The sequence below is a fragment of the Zonotrichia leucophrys genome, chromosome 2 (assembly GCF_028769735.1).
Source record: "Zonotrichia leucophrys gambelii isolate GWCS_2022_RI chromosome 2, RI_Zleu_2.0, whole genome shotgun sequence".
NCBI lineage: Eukaryota > Metazoa > Chordata > Aves > Passeriformes > Passerellidae > Zonotrichia > Zonotrichia leucophrys.
The window spans coordinates 115,413,350-115,430,443 of NC_088171.1; the positions used below are offsets into that span (position 1 = coordinate 115,413,350).

The window sequence follows — 17,094 nt, forward strand, 5'->3', positions numbered from 1 at the left end:
CAACACACTTCACAAATACTTAGTTTTAATTCTGCTCAGTAAAAGGCATTTCATGTTCATCTGTTTCCAATCAGCATATTTGGCTCCAGAACATAAATTTGCATTGTGTGGGGTCTTAAATTAACAATTATCACTGCTGTTTTATTTCAAGACAAAATGTTAAGTCTGAGAGTACACATGGCTAATTTAAGGGTAAAAATCTGTTCCCAAAATGTGAAAATCATCTCAGAAGCCATTTCTATCAACTGAAGAATTGGGAACTTGAAATTCCAGATACATAGTATGAAATTAGGGCAGCAAAACCATTTTAGCTGTGACTGACACCAGGAACATTCAAAGACCTGTGTTAATTTTTGTGATCACAAGTTAACCTACACTAATTTTACAGTCACATTTCATATTTTTACCTCCTGCATGTCATGCTGCATGGGATTTATTTCTGCCATCTTAGAAATGGGATTCAATGTTTTGTGTTCATACAGATGCTCCAGTGCGTCTGTGGTTTTGTTGGAAATATATTGCTCATTTTGTCAACAGAAAAAATTGGATTTGTGATTTATGATGAAGGCAGCATTCAGTCCTGGCTGGGGTGACACAACCAGCCCTCCCTTTACATTAACTTTTAAAGAATGCCTTGAAACCAGTCCAGATCAGTGATGAGCTGGAACTGGGGCTGAGGGACACCTTCATTGGAGGGACTCAGCTCCCCAGTAGTGGTGGGGTGGTGTGCTGGCAGAGCAGCTGGGCAGGAGAGGTTACCTTTATGAAGCAGGCATGGGCAGATGGAAAAAGAGACACCATGGGTCCTCATTTGAGATCTGGCACCTTGGTTTCCCATTATTTGTCTGGTTTAGGCATCTTAACTCTGTCATGCAGGGTAAAGTAGTTTCATTCAACTACTAGAAAACTTTGCTGATACTCATCTCTTAATAAAGATAAAGCAGTAGATACAAGACTGGCATACCTCTATCCACTTTCTGGGTGTGGGATGAATTTCTTATGTTACTTTGGGTGGCTAATATCAATCCTGTATTAACCTCCAGTTTGGAGATTTACTTTTGTTTACAGAAGAGGGGAGATCTATAAGCGTGGCTGTGCATCACACACCTTAGAGGAGAATGGATATGTAGCAGTACAAGGGTAGTCTGATACTCTCAGGGAGGGCAGGAATGGAGGAGTGGTTTAAGCAGACTTTCTAATCAATAGTCTGTGACACCTGTGAGGACAGGATGGAGAGTATCCCTGGTTCAGGCATCCCAGGGACAAACCTGTTGTGTATCTGGTCATGCCATCAGCATGTGAAAGGGGTCTGAAGCATTGCCAAAAAGAACAACTGGATTTACTGAGGAGTCTGCGGCCAACCTCAGCACTCATTCAATTGACTGGTCAGTATTTCTGCTTGCTGGATTTACTCCACTATGCATTTTCATCCTGAAAGTGCATGGTGCTCTGAGCCTGGTGTCCCTCTGTGATATGTCCCTGCCAACCACCCAGTGCCAGCTCCTTTGCCCCCAGCCTTCTGAGCTCTGCAGACAGTGTGCTCCAGGCCCAGGGGCTGCAGGACAGAGAAGGTGTATCTCTCTCCTGCAAACCAAATGGTCTGGGTTAGCAGGAGCTTTGCTTCAGGAGGAGCTTCTCTGAGAGCTTCTCCTTTCTCCACAATGCCCTTATGCCAGCTCTGTTCCTTCTGCAGGATGGAGGAGCTGCGAGAGAGGAGATGAGGAGGAGAACTTGAGCTGTCTCTTCCTTTTTCATGTAATCCTTCTCTGTGCTTGTAATCTACTCCTGCTTTCCAACTCACTCTTCAGTGCTTCCTCCTCTATTCCCAACACCTTCCCCTCTCTTTGCCTGGTTAATAGCAGTTCTCTTTACTTCTCTGCGTCTTGTCATTTCTCACTTTTCTTATGTCTGTCCCCACACTCACAATTCCAGGTTTTGGGTTTCTTTAGTTTGTATGTTTTCTTGGAGTCCCTACACTGCCTTCCTCTCTCCATTTAATTAAATGCAGTGGTTATGACTCGATAGAGATTTTGTTTTCTTTAAGATGATGAGGATTTTATGATTTCTTAAAATTGGTAGTCGGGAAGAATTTCCAGCATCATCATCATCATAACTTCACCTAACCCCTCAGTTAGGCAAAAACCATTCAAAAGAATCTGGAGATTCTGATTTCTAAAATGAGGCTTTTCAAGAACATTGTTTTAGTGATGGGTCATTAATTGAACAGTAATACAAAGGCCTCATTTTGAGTGTCAAATTTGCATATTATACAAAAGTTTGGATGGTCATTGACAAGTTGTTGTGAGAGACAGGGTCAAAAGCCTTATTGGCCTTACTGGAGCCGGATGTTCATCTCCAGTTAAATAGGGTGTGAAGAGTTTGTGAAGATCTGTAGCTTAACATGTGGACTCTGTGGCATGTATTTCCCACAAAGCAACCAAGAAGAAAATATACTCAGTGTATTCTAACAGCGAACACCTCAACAGCTGTAGTCAATGGTGGTATATAGACTGAGGAGTTAAACACACAAGTGTATAACCATGCACAAGTGTGGCACTTGTGTTGAGTTATACAGCTGTAATCATTAATTACAACATCATCATAACAATGAAGACCTAAATTGCCTTGTGTTCCAGTGCCAAAACTGGTGTGCTCAACAATCTGCTTGAAGAACTCTGTAATATACAGATACATCCTCAAGACATAATGCTATGCATGCCTTCAGTTTTCTTTCTTGACTTCTAACAACGTGTAACTTTAGGCATGTGGTTGGAGAAAAGGGGAGTGAACTATCCTGTGGTATGGGAAAATGTCCTCTTATCTAGATTAAATGTCCTCTTATCTAATAATTTTGCCATTCAAAAATGAAAGAAATGATTCATGGAGTTGCTCTGAAGGTTGCAGTGCCCCAGAACACTGCTGTAAATCATGTATAGTTTGTTTTGGCTGGTTTTTTTTTCCAAATGTAATTTTAAAAAGGCTCGATTTGTTTTTATGTAGTCAAAACTTTCATAATGTGTTTGTTTAAGAAAAAAAAGTGCAATATTTCATCTGTGTAGAGCTTAGAAATGCAGTGCTTAGAAATGGTTAACTCAGGGCAATTCATTTGTAGACATTATTTTTAAATAGCCATTCTGACCTTACTGCAGTAATATCTCATGTTGCAGAAAAGGCTGTTTAAAGCAAAGAGTTTTGACAAACAAGACCCCACAGCTAATCAGAAGAGCAGCTCAAAGTCTGCAGTTGTCAGAATTAGGCCGCTCTATTGTATCCCCCTGGCTGAACATTATCATTTTTCTGATGGTACTGGTTTTACTATGCTCATTTTTAATTGTGCCTACTGTATTGCCTCTTAAAGGTGGCCTTGTAAGTTTTTAATATCAGTAGCCGACGTTAATTAGCTTTATTTTAATATTTATTTCTAAAGATTAAATGCTTGTGTTCATGTATAGAATTTATTAAAAAGAATTTTCAAGGTAACAAGCTGTTAAAGTAAGAAAATATTTAAATATAAATAATTAGGTGGCTTTCTGGGTTCTTGCTTTTAAAATCTTGACAAATATTCTAAGAAATATTCTGTATGCTTAGGCACTATTTCTTTCAAATATATTTTCACAACATGTAAGAAACTTCAGGAAGGTGCTATTAAGCTTTGTTTTGAAACTTTGAAAATAGGCATTTTCAAATTATTCTTTTACTACATACATCTCTAAAGAAAAGAAATTTTTAAGTATGGGGTCTTTTTCTATTTATAATAGCTCTTTATGGTTTCTGGTTTTTTCACAGCATAAATTGTTGGATTTTTTTTTCTTTTCTGGGCTGTATTTGTTTACTTTCGGTTTTCATGTATTTGAACATTTCTGGAGTTTTGCAGGATGAGTAACTGCAAGGGAATGTCCGACTGAAGCTGTTTTCATTGTGGGTTTATGCTTATTTCTCACATAAAATCTGTTCATACCTATGATGCTATGCTTCTTTAATGTATTTCTCATTGTAAACAGTTTTAGAGAACTTTCATCAATAACCAAGAATATAAACATGGCAGCTTGACATTTCAGGACCTCGGGCCTTTTATGACAGTTGGGTAAATTTTTGCCATTCCCACATGAACAAGCTGGCAGCAGTGTTTATGTACATAAAATTGGAGATTGCTGAACTCTTTTGAGAAATGAGAGATTGGATGAAATCCCCAAACTGGGGCAAGTTTCTGTCCTCTTGAGGAAGAACCGAGTTGGTCTTCCTTTTCAGCTGAAATGTCCTACTTGCTAGAAATCATTTAATTGCACTGGAGCAGGGTTAGTAAACCAATTTTCTTGTCAAGTACCATATGTGGTCTTTTTTTGCTCTTTTCTTTATTTAAAGAAACCTTGCTAGTACTTTTTTGTTTGTTTGTTTTAAAGTGGAAGCTTTTGAAAGAAAGTGCTGGAAAAGGATCTGTCTCTCCATACTGAATCACAAAGTTGTTAGGGTTGGAAGGCACCTCTGGAGATCACCTCATCCAGCCTACCTGCCAAGTCAGGGTTACCTAGAGCAGGTGACACAGGAAGGTGTCCAGGTGTATTTTGAATATCCCCAGGGAGGGAGACTCCACAACCTCCCTGGGCAGTTTGTTCAATGCTCTGCCACCCTCAATGTAAGGAAGTCCTTCCTCTGTGAAACTTCCTCTGTTTTTGTTTCTGGCCATTGCACCTTATCCTGTCGCTGGCACCACTGGAAAGGGCCTGGCACCCTTGACAGCCACATTTGAGACATTTGTATAATACAAGGTGTAGCCTGGTACTTTGAGTATCTGCCCTGGAAGGCTGCTTCCAGTCTGGAGTCCAAATCTGGTGGAGGAGGAAGTGTTTTCTTTGTCATCCTCCCCAGCTCTGACTCTGTTTTGAGGCAGGTACCTGCTGGATGAGACAATGTGACTGACCAAGGAGAGGAGATCCCTGGTTTTTCTACAGTTTGGGAATTATCATTAGGCTTAGTTGCTTGCATGGTTTTTTGGTAGAAATAAGAACTTCACTTAAGCTAGGTGGCATGGGTGCTTGGGGCATGCCCATGAGGCCTCTTTCCCTCTTTCCCTGAACATACCTTCTATCGTACATGCTCGTGATCATTTCAGATTTTTCTCAGTTCCCCTCCACAGGGGAGATGGGCAGCCATAGAAGTCATATGGGAGATGAGCAAAGCGTCCAGGATTTGACTTGGTTTGATGTTCAGGACATAGCTGAGGCCTTGTAGGCAGGCAGAAGAGCTCAGAAGTGATTATCAATGTATTAGTTGAGTACTGGCAGAGGAACATGTGCTTTGTGGTGAGATCCAAGCTCAAATATCAGTTACCCAAGATTTTATGAGTACTGCTGTCACTTAGCAGAGACTCTGTTTCCCCACAGAAAATGCCATTTAGGTGTGTGTGTTTCAGTGCTGATGAGTTTTCAAGGCTCAGCTTGATGTTGCCATGCAGCAGTAGCCAGAAAGGAGATGAACCTACAGAAGTCTTCTGGTCATGGGTCCTTAAGTCTTTGACTACATGGCTGTGTTGGTAGACACACTGCACATTTAATATAAACATTCGTTTTTAAAATCTGTACTTGCATTTATCCATTTAAATCTGGTTTGATTTTTTAGTATTTCCATGATAAAAAGTTCTTTGATGCCAAAGTGGTTTATGTTTTAGGGCATACTCCATTGTGTAATAAAGGTCACATCCCTTAGTCTAATCCCATAGCTGCACTGCTATGCTGCAGTAGAGTACTTTAACATTCATACAGGTTTTCAAACATTTAAAGGATTTAGGACTATGTTTAATTTATCACAGTGTGACAAATGGTTCAGAATTGGCATTTTGAAAATACTGCTATGAAGATGTATGTTCTGTAGGTGAGTTTATAATTTTTTTGGTGAGGGATGCTGCAGAAGTTACTGAGCTGTTTCCCAGCTGCCTTGATTACTGATGAGACTTGTGCTTCTGCTGTTGAGGACCAGACTTAGCAGTGTTATTGGGGGGACCACGTGGTTGATGGAGCCTGAGAATCTTGCTAGTGAGGTGATGTGTCTGTAGTAAAACTAGAAGGAGGGTGTTTTGTGGATGTATCTCCACATTTTTGCAGATAGATTTTTATTTCCTTCTTTTCAAGTGCATATAATTTCTATGGAACTTATTGCCATAAGATTTTGGTGGCTTAAAATATGTCTCACTCTGCAAGTGGACTTGTTAAGAATTACCATGGACTTGACATGGGAAGTAAAATGAAAAGTTTTCCATTTAAAACATTTTTGCTGATCTTCATAATTGAAATCATTTTTTTGTTCTGTCTCCCTGTTTTCCCCTGCTTTGCAGCAGTGAACCCCCAGTTAACTTCCCCCCCCCCCCATATTAGAAGCACTACTACCAGGAAAAAAGGTTGGTTTACCAGGATGCCAAATCCAAACATGGCCATGAAGGACATCTTCCAGTAGCAAGATGAGATGCTAGCTTTTCCTATCAGTAGAAGAAAAGGGGAGAGTAGTGCAGATAGCAGCAGTTACTGCATCTTGCAGAAGTAGCAGAGAATTGAAAGCCTCCCTTTTTCCAGAGAAGAGGGACCAAGCAGGTGGGACTTGGTACAGCAGGGACCTCTATCAGGGTTTGATGAACCTCTGAAATGTAGCTGAACACCAGAGCCAAGTATCCTGTATTGAAGAAGGGGATTGTGTTGATCTCTAAAAGTGCATAAAAGATCCTAGGAAAACTGTGGAGGCTCAGGAGCCCACGGGATAAACTGGGAGTTGTGGCCTTGTAAGGAGGAGGCTGTAAATTTAAAACATGATGGTTATGGAGAGATGTAGAATTAAAAGTATAAAAGCAGTTTAGATTTGAGACCATTGCCACTGGCTGATAAACAAGTAGCAAGGGTTTTTCCTAAAACTTTGTGAAGTATTTAGAGCATTATTCTCATAAAATGCACACTGAAATAGAAATATTCACATAGGGCTTATTATATTTTTATTATATATATTATTATAATTTTTTAGGCCCTTCTCTGTTTTGGTTTGGGTTTTTTTGTTGGGTTTTTTTTTGTTGTTGTTGCTTTTTTTTTTGTTTGTTTGTTTGTTTTGTTTAAATGAGCAACTGAAATTATTGCAAAGAACACAATGCTGTCTAAGCAACACAGGGGTCCAAAGAAAACAAAACTGATTTACAAACACAGCTTTTACAAACACAGCCTGTAATATTGCGCTAAATAATAAGACATTTTATTTTGGTTTGTACTGTCTCATTGGAAAAAGGGGAATTTCATTTCTGGGCTTTCTTCTGCATTTATGCAGCCTCTTGAAAGAAATCAGAGTTTTCATCATTGTGAGGTATCTATGGGGAAGTATTTAACCCAGAAGCATCCCTGGGAGTGGATTACTGCTACTGGGTAGGAGATGTTAACAGTGATGGATTTCAGAACTAAGAAGAAGCAAAATACTTCCTAAAGTTTTTTCTTTCAAAGAAGCATCTCTATCCAGCTCCCAGTGAGATCTAGGCATACATTACAGGGTTAGTATGTAAGTATAGCTGCTAGGCTACTTTCCTGTTTTCCAGATGTTCATACCTCCATGGATTTCCCAGCAGCTATTTCAACTTAACAGTGTTAGCATTTCTGGTTATGGCAATGTCCTGCTTTAAACCTCATCATTTTCACTGCACATTGAGATAGAAAGAGTGCTCAGTGGTGACACTGTGGTATTTATGGAGAGTTTTGTCTTAAAAGCCTTTGATGTCAGAGCAAAGCAGAATTAGCATAAATGTATCAGTCTGTATTATGCTCAGCTATGCAAGCTATTGCAAACAATGTTAGTTGTAGTTTAGTTTGTTTTTTGGTTGGAAGTAACACATCAGCAGTGAAAAGTGACTGCCTTTGCCAAAGTTACTACCTTCCCACTTGGTGGAAATTTCTCTTGCCTGTATAATTCTGCCACCTTTAGTTTCAGGTCACTGTAGTTCACATTATTCATGACCTTTTGAAGGTTTAAATGTATACTTGAACAGATGCCTGTTGCTCTTACTGTTCTCTGTACCACGTTTTAGGGAGGAACAGAGTTGAAAACAGGCACTTTCATTTGTATTTTGAGTGATGGTAGATCTGAAACACTATTTCATCTCCTCATGCTTTATCTTGACAGTTAATATTATATAGGACCAAGACTACACAGCATACACATCTTTATCTTAAATTGGCTTAAAAATGAAATACTGCTGCCATTCTGGATATGGATGACCTTTTATCAATTTCAGCCAAGTTTACTTAGGCTTTGCCTGTTTTTTTAAACTTAGTAACATACATATGTGAGGTCTACAATGACAATTATCCACAGAATAACTTGTATCAGTTTTAGGCATACATATTAGTATAACTTAGCACACAGACCTGTGTAGCCAGTGATTCTCAGTGAAGCTCTCCTTTGTAGGCTTTGCAGTGACTGTTAAATAAACAGTATCTTCATAAAGGGGCCTGCAGCTCCGAAGGGCACCCAGATGTTAGGGGAACCTGGCATTTTCCATCTGTGTCCTGCATTTCTGTGTAGGTTTTGTTTTGTGATCTCTCTGAGTCCTATTGCAGCCACTTCTTGATTACTTGTACTGGAATTTATGTCTTGTTATGGTGCATCTTGAGGTAGTGGTAGTTATATTTTATCACCTGGAAAATAAAATTGACACAGGCCTTTAAATATAAAGAAAGGCAGAGTAAAGGCTGTCAGCCTTCATTATATTTATCCACTATACATCATCCTCCCTTCTGTGCAATCCCTTCATCTGCTGTCCCAGAGGGATGAATTAGGAGAGTGAGCTTCATTGTAACTTTGTCAGGTGAAGCAATGTCCTCAGCAAAGTCAAGGACAGGAATTTCACTCATTTCATTTGGACCACGTTTTCACATGGCTTTTTTGCTGCTTTTTCTGTAACTTGAATGCTGCTAAAATATGTAATGCCTTCCTGTGGATGCTTTTAGACAAAGCCTGGGTGAAATGTGGCCAAATGCGTAGGAGCTACAGGACACCACAGAGCGGAGGAGGGAAGTGTGTCACTTACTGTCAGTTGACACCATTCAGTCTGTGTTTAGAATGCAGTTTTAGGTATGAGAGGAAAAAATGAACTCTATTATTGTACAATACTGTTGTATTCATAATAGTGCTAGTTGCCACAATGGAGTCTGCTCATAAATTTCCCATACATTTCAAGAAACTGCATATTTAAAATATATGGACCTAGGATTCCAAATTTTATGCATAGTTTATCTCTTCCTACTGCCTCAGTTTTAAAGTAAGGAAAGAATATTTTATAGGAGATTTATTTGTAGTTAATGTTACTTGTATAGCTATTACTGCTCTAGGCTGTGTTGTGTTCCCCTACATCATGCAGATAGTGCATTGGTTATTTAAATATGAATATCTGACAAGCATATTATGGACTCAGGAGTGATTAAATTGTGATGCCTAGAATGAATTAAGTGCTTTGAATCTCTGCCTCTGCCACAAAGGAATCCTGGAAGTGTCTGGCCGAAAATGCAGCTTTAAAAACCCAAAACTTTGTGCATTTTGTATTCTGCTCAGCAAGTGTGCAATAGTTGTGGGATATTAGAGGAGCTCAGTAAGACCTTTCAGACAGGTTTTATTAATGTATACATGGTATTAAATAGAACTATGTTTGAATGCAACTGTAAGGTTTTTGTCTTTGTTTTCCTTGAAATAATTTCTTAAGTCTAGTAGTTTTGTAAGGAAGAGCAGTAATGGAAATCCAGAGTAAATCCTGAAAACAGTTGAGTCCATAGAAAGATTACACCTGTACAGCAGATCTCTGGATGTAAACAGAGAGAAAGGGACATTTCTTGGATTTAAGCCAGAAAAAAGCCATTTCTATGCCCTGGTTGCTGCAATGATGATCTTCACAACTGGAATCTCAGTCTTCCCAAGACAGCACTGTACTGCTGCTCTCAGCCTCTTATCATTAGCAATAAAATCATAAGTAGCAAGGTTCTGTAGTGTTGCTGTGGTGTTTCAGGTGCCCATGGACAGAAGAGAAGCTGGTAAAAATTGAACTTGTTTTCCCAATTAGCAGTAGGACCAGCCTGCAGCAAGCACCAGCACAGGCAGAAGTTTCATTAGATTTTACATTCATCCACTTCTCTTTCATCACACTTTCTTTTTTAACTGTATCTGGTTAGTAATTTTTCTCTTTTTGAGATGAGAATCCTGAATAAGCTTTCTGGTGATATTCAAATACAGCACTTCAGTGAAATGGAGCAATTTAAACAATGCACAAAAAGTTGATCTCTTTTCATACCTGTATGTTCCTTAATTCATAGCAGCAGCCCCACGGGTACAAAGCCTCCATGGCTGGCCACGTCACCACTTGGCTGCTACCCCCCAGGCTCCCTGTGCTGGCTCAGGTGGACATTTCTGTCCTGGCTCCTCACCAGGTCCTTGCTTTTCTTTCTAGACATGCCTGAAGCGCGCTGCCAGTTGTAGCATATTCCCATTGACTCCGGGACACCTGGCTCCATACGTGCTTGCAGGCAAGCACACTTGTTCTCTCGAATGAACATGTGTGCATGGTGGGATTTAGTTTTCTTCTTTTTGTTTCCTTTTAAGTGTGGTGCTGAAGCCAGTGTGGATTGATGAAGGCTATCCAAAGTGAGGAAGTTGTTAAATGCTGGGAAAAGACTTCCAAAAGCAGCCTCTGAGATTCCTGGGCTCCCATAGCTCTGATCTGTAGTGTTGTGCAGAGCCACTCACCAGGAGGAGAATGGAGTTGGCAGCTGTCCTCAGGGGCAGGACATGGTCACGTTTAATGACAGTGGTCTGGCAGGAGAGTTCTCTTGCTTACTCAAGTAGTATTAACTCAGTTGTGTGAACAGTGTTAAGTACAAAGAGCTCGGTTGTTTGTGGGGTTTTCTTCCTCTTGACAAAGCCCCTGCTCTCGCACAGATTTGATTTCTGCGCACAAGTATTAAATATACACATGAATGGGGTATTTCTACAGGCACTTAGCCATCCAGCTCTGAGCTGGCAATGTGGAAAGATTTGCTTTGTGTGTACGGAAGAGAAATGTGTGTGCAGATGCAAGTTGGAATTGCCTTCTGCGCATTTGGAAGTTTCATACTTAATTTCAAAACAGTATCAATACGTATGTTGATTCAAATAAGGAAAGCTTTTTCTCTTTCAGGAAGATTTAGTTTAAATTCAGGAAGTCAAACTGCTGAGGAGTTAGCACTAGGATTTATAAAACAGCATTGAAAGAGAAGCTTAATTAACATTTCACTACCCTTTCAATTGCACTGAATCTCTGTCTGTTTTATCACCCACCTAAATATGCTAGTTTGTATTTGAAGAATGCTTGTGACAGTGAGCCTTCAGGAGAAAGCTTAGCTTTTTCCTATAATTTCATTATAGCATTTGTATATTTTATTTGCTCGCTTTGACCTTGGATAATATGTAGAAAGTATTTAATGTATATATATCACATGATTCTGGTCATCAGTGATTTAGGTTGTTTTGTTTTTACTGTTAATGTAACTTGAGCTGGAATTTCAAGTTGGGTGTTGATGGATGAGAACACATAGGATGACAGCAACATGAAAGCAAATTATCCCAGGGAAGGATGCTGTTCTGTGTTCTTTAAGATAGAGTGAAGAAGGAGCAGCTGCTTTTCTTTCTCTCCCTGAAGATCATAGTGATAATAGAAATGGGATATTAAAGAGGGCAGCATAGATTAATGGGGCAGTAATAAAACAAATGAGACCCATTAGCGAAATCACTGCTTGAAAAGTAGATTCCATGGTAAGTGCCCTTCAGTGCCTCGTTTAGGAAAAATTGTTTCAGCACTTGTAATATCATCCATGGTGTTGGATTTTAGACTGTTGTGACAATCTCAGTGATAAAGCCTTAAATAATTTAGATGAAGAGAAATTTTATTTGTACTTACAGCTTGATAGAAAACCTGAGTTATTATATCTATCTACATGTTGAAGACAAGTTCTTCTTTTTCAAACCCAGTCACAATGGTTTTTCATGTTCTCAAAATCTTACATAAAAAACTAAAGACACTTTTTGTTGTTCTGTTAAGCCTGTAAGGTGATCATGAGAGCTTGGAAGGCCTTCTTTTATTGCTGGAGCACCAGTGCTATAGATACCAATGTTCAAACAGACTAGGAACTGGAACTGGTGGATTTAGTGACATGTCCTGGTTTTATTTGTTCATTCTGTATTTGATTAGCAATGAAGGATGTGCACTGCACTTAAAACTCTTCATGTTTCTGTTTGCTCTCTGCTTTTTAGACCAGATTGTTTTTTTCTGGACAATTTAATGAGCAAGGAAAATACACTTGATTGCTGAGATTTATACAGTATGTTGCCTATAAGGAGAAAAATGTTTGGGGGTTAGAGATAAAACATGTTCACAAATCTACTTAACTAAGCCAAATATATTAATAATAAGTGCTTTTTTTACTGGGAGATGAGTGGCTTCAAGTCTCTGAATTGTCTCATTCTGCTTCCCTTTCTCCCTCTGGAAATGTATGGCTGTATTGTGATGAGGCTTGATTTTTTTAGAAATTTTTTTTTTCCCCCAATATAATTTTGTTAAATCCAAGTTCAGAGTGTAAATATAAAACGAATCACATCTTGTGAGGTGCAGAGGGTGCTGGGCAGGAGCGGGCAGGGGCTCCGTGTGTGCTGCCCGTGCGGCGACGGCCACTCCCGGGCGGAGGCAGAGGCAGCGGCAGAGGAGGGCCGGGGAGGCGGCTGTTGCTATCGCTCTGATGTCAGGCGCTCCCGCTAACGTGTGGTTGGTTATTCTGCCTTTCAGATCGCTGCCGCTCGCTCCTGGAGCGCAGGGGGGACGGCCAGACTCCCACATCTTTCAGCGAGAAGAAAGGAGCCAGCGGAGCGGACTAATACGGACTTGTGTCGGGTGCCCTTGCCCTACAAAGGCTGCCTTTAAAAGAGAAACGCAGTGCTATTTAATGAGCTGTGAGATGAGGCACTGCTGCTAACGCTCAGATCCCAGGATTCATCGGCTATTCATTGTGCTTAATGTACATGTTTCTGCACCGTGCATTTAGGAGATCCCAGAGAAGAATCCAAAACGGCTGCGGGGGAAAGACCACCAAACATGCCTACAGAAACATTACCGACAGGTAGCATGGTGAAGCCGGTCAGCCCTGCCGTGACTTTCACATCTGCCGTTCCTCTCCGCATCCTGAACAAAGGACCCGACTATTTTCGCAGGCAGGCGGAGCCTAACCCAAAAAGACTGAGTGCAGTGGAGAGGCTCGAAGCCGACAAGGCGAAATACGTCAAGAGCCAGGAGGTCATCAATGCCAAGCAGGAGCCTGTGAAGCCGGCGGTGCTGGCGAAGCCACCAGTCTGTCCCGCGGCCAAGCGAGCGCTGGGGAGCCCCACCTTGAAAGTCTTCAGCAACAATGCAAAGACTGAGAGTGGAGTCCAGAGAGAAAATCTGAAACTCGAGATTTTGAAGAACATCATCAACAGCTCTGAAGGCTCCAGCTCAGGCTCAGGGCATAAGCACGGTCCCCGAAATTGGCCACCCCACAGGGCCGATTCGACAGAGCTGAACCGACACTCGTTCGCCGAATCCTTGAAGGTTTACCCCACGCAGGGCCGGAGCAGCCCCCAGGAGAGCAGCTCCAATGTCAGCAGAAGGCTCCTAGATCAGTCAGCAGAGACGTTCTTGCATGTCTCTCACAGCTCTTCAGACATTAGGAAAGTAACTAGTGCAAAGCCCTTAAAAGCAATACCCTGCAGTAGTTCAGCCCCACCTCTGCCTCCAAAGCCCAAAATTGCCGCCATTTCCACCCTGAAATCCCCAGAGATTGAGGCAGTGGAGTCTGGATGCGGAGTTAGTAGAAGACCCTCCCTACAGCGGTCAAAATCAGACTTAAGCGACAGATACTTTCGCGTTGACGCAGACGTTGAACGATTCTTTAACTACTGCGGACTGGATCCTGAAGAGCTTGAAAACCTTGGGATGGAAAACTTTGCAAGGGCTAACTCTGATATTATATCCCTCAACTTTCGCAGTGCAAGCATGATTAGCTCAGACTGTGAACAGTCTCAGGACAGCAACAGTGACCTTAGAAATGATGACAGTGCCAATGACCGTGTGCCATACGGCATTTCTGCCATTGAAAGGAATGCCAGAATCATCAAGTGGTTGTATAGCATCAAGCAAGCTAGAGAGTCACAGAAAGTGTCCCATGTGTGAGAGAGAAATCCACCGTAGAAAAAAGCAAGGACTGTGTCTTTGTCTGTGAATATTCAGTTTGTGAAGGGTTGTGAAGTCTACTTGAAGTCTTGTACCCTTCTCAAATCTCTTTGTGTTGCTTGTTGTGCAATGTTTCCAAGTTGCATGCCTGTCAACATGTGAGCTGACCTGGCTTCCACTTGAACAGTAACTAACTACAAAGCCTGGCTGAGCATACACATTATCTGCCAAAAGTTTAAGACAAGAATCTGATTAGGGCTTCAGTATAATCAAAGTGTTTACATGGAAAGGTTATATGACTTCTTTGGTATTTATGTGGTTCCTCGTGGATTTTATATATGTCACTTTTTGTCTTAATACAGATATTGTCAACTGACTTTACTCGTTTCCAAGTTGAAACAGAATCCCTTTTGGGGGAAGAAAAGTGGAATTGGCCGAAATATGAGGTTTAGGCATACAACGATAGGCAAAGCAGCCTTATTATCTCTTGTAGAAAGTGCATTATTGGCACACGAAAGCTGTTTCTAAAAGGCAAAGAATGCTATGTTCTTAAATTATGTATCATTGTTAAACTATATATCCCTACTTGTAGTAAGACACTGTTCAGTAAAAGTTTATTTTTCCTAGGTAAGCTCCCTCTATTTTACAGCAGAAGTAGTCTAGTGAATCTGCTTGACCTCTCATAAACTAAGTGAGACTTGCATTTGGGTTGGTGTAAGCATTTTAATGATTTTGTATTATACCAGTTGGAAAAACTTAAAGAAAGTTGGAGTCAACAGATGACAATGGCGCAGGTACAGGATTTTGTGGGTTTGATTTTTACTCAAAGATTCCTGGTCTTAAACTTTTGACAGGAATAATTAGATCCTATAGCTGATATTGAATGCCTTTATTAGTCAAAACACATCATGACTACAAACTCCATGCTGTCTTAATTTTTTTTGTAGATCTATTTGAAGAGTTAATGAACAAAAATGGAAACACACAGCCATACCAATATAACGCCTCCTATTCAGAAGTAAATACACTCAGTAGCTGAACTATATCTGAAAAAATGTGATTATGTTGTCTTGCATATGTTATATCTAAGGCTGTGAAAGTTTGTTCCAGCTCTAGGAAAGTGTAGAAACATGACAGTATGTAGCTTTTCTTTTCTCTTTTTTTTTCCTCCTTAAGATGATTAGTGCTGCAAATCAACCTGTTACAAATCTTTCAACAATCTGTCTTCCCAGTGGTTTAATTAACTGTCATTTCAACTGACAGTGGTGGTGTGGTAGTGGAGGAGTTGAAAGTACAGTGGTCTGCTTCATTATTATTGTATTCATGCTTTGAAGTAAATTGCAGCACTACCTTATACTACATCAGCTAATAGGAAACTTTTTTATTGTGTAAATGCTGTAAGACTTTGTATATACTTCAGTTGTTACAAAATCTTTAAAAGGAAGAGTGTTATGCTAATAAATAGCTCCTGGTGCAGGTATGGTAGGGTTTTTTTGTTCTTATTTTCACCCCTTCCATCCTTAAAACTGTATCAGGAACTCAATTGCAGTGTGTTTTAGTGCTGTAGAAGGTCTTGGTTAAATAATAGTTCCAGTAAAAGGTTTCTTTTACTAAAGTGCTTTTCAGAATATAATTTTTTATAAAATAACTATAGCAGCATGATCTGTCTGAAGAACTAGAAGAGATTTTCAAGACTCCTAAAATAGCTTGCTTCTTCCTTACCTAGCAATGTTACTGTTCCCATTTATAGCATCTGTTCGTAATGAATCACCGCAGTCTTCTGAATTATTCTTCAGTAGTGCTTATTTATATATTTGAATATTAAAGATGTTTTACAAAGTCGGGTTCTCTCTTTTCTCTGAGAAGCCTGTAGCCCAGGTTATAACAGACAGCTACAGTTAATGCAGGCAAGACTGGAAGTGGAGCCATGCAGTCATTTGTTTCCTATGGAATTATCCTACATCCAGTTTAATATAATTGTTCTCTAAATCATTGTTTATGAAGGGAGGGAAGCACACATTCAGTTTCAGCACACATTCAGCTTCAGGAGGCTACTCTGTGATTTTTACAGTTGACTTCACAACCTAAGACTTACAACATTCCTAGCTCAGACAAAAAAAAAAAAAAAAAAGAGGAGCTCTGTATTTCAGCTACAGGCCCATTTGTGACATTTTAAGCTCCATGGGTTTCAGTTGGCATTGACATCACACTGGTTTTTCAAGCATATTTTTCCAATAGTAAGTTCTGCTCAGTTCAGTGACTGTTTTGCCAAGGAAAATAATGCTTGAGGGATTAAAGCCAAGTGTAATGCAGCTGTACAGCAATGAAATAAAGAAGTTAAAACCGAAATAAAAAATCCACCCACATTGTTCTCTCTCAAGTGTTTTAAGAATGATGATAAACATGCTATCTCAAGTGTTGTCAGCCAAAAACAGTAATAAAGAAGCTTTTATATCTAGAAAATGGATTAGAGCATATGCTAGTATTCTGAATTTGTTTCCCAAGGTTTGTTGGGAAGCCATAAGCTCTTGAGAAATCAAATTCATTTCCTTTTAATCACAAAAGGGGTTGTAAGCTATCTGTAAGAGGGAGTTTCCTCACCCAAAATCTTAGGCAGCACCTTTGGAACAGCACAGGTGCTGATCTGCCTTCACTGTCCCTGCTTCCTACAATGTGCACGGGGAAAAGATTTTACAGGGCCTAGACCTTCACAGTCAGCTGGACTTGCAGCTTGGTGAGGTTGCAGTAATAGAAATCATGGGATTGCAGAATGTTCACAAGGCTTTGAACAAGCAGGTCACAATTGCCTTTATTTGTCACTTTATTACCGTTTATGCAGATATCATTTAATTATT

General features: G+C 40.1%; 2 protein-coding genes across 2 annotated transcripts in view; both read left to right on the plus strand.

Moving 5' to 3' along the window:
- The window catches only part of LOC135442937 (uncharacterized), a 219,744-nt gene extending 206,788 nt beyond the window's left edge, over nt 1-12,956 (plus strand). The window contains exon 5 of the mRNA XM_064703210.1: nt 12,821-12,956. Coding sequence (XP_064559280.1) covers nt 12,821-12,909 — 89 coding nt within the window. The 3' untranslated portion in view covers nt 12,910-12,956. The remainder of the gene's footprint in view (nt 1-12,820) is intronic.
- Nucleotides 12,957-13,118: 162 nt separating this feature from the next.
- FAM110B (family with sequence similarity 110 member B) lies at nt 13,119-16,605 on the plus strand. Its single transcript, XM_064706127.1, has one exon. It carries the CDS (start codon nt 13,127-13,129, stop codon nt 14,237-14,239), a length of 1,113 nt encoding a protein of 370 aa, XP_064562197.1. The 5' UTR covers nt 13,119-13,126; the 3' UTR covers nt 14,240-16,605.
- The last annotated feature ends 489 nt before the right edge of the window (nt 16,606-17,094 follow it).

What these genes read in the sequence shown, in the direction of transcription:
- FAM110B (XM_064706127.1), top strand. Translation starts at nt 13,127, where the DNA reads ATGCCTACAGAAACATTACCGACAGGTAGCATGGTGAAGCCGGTCAGC.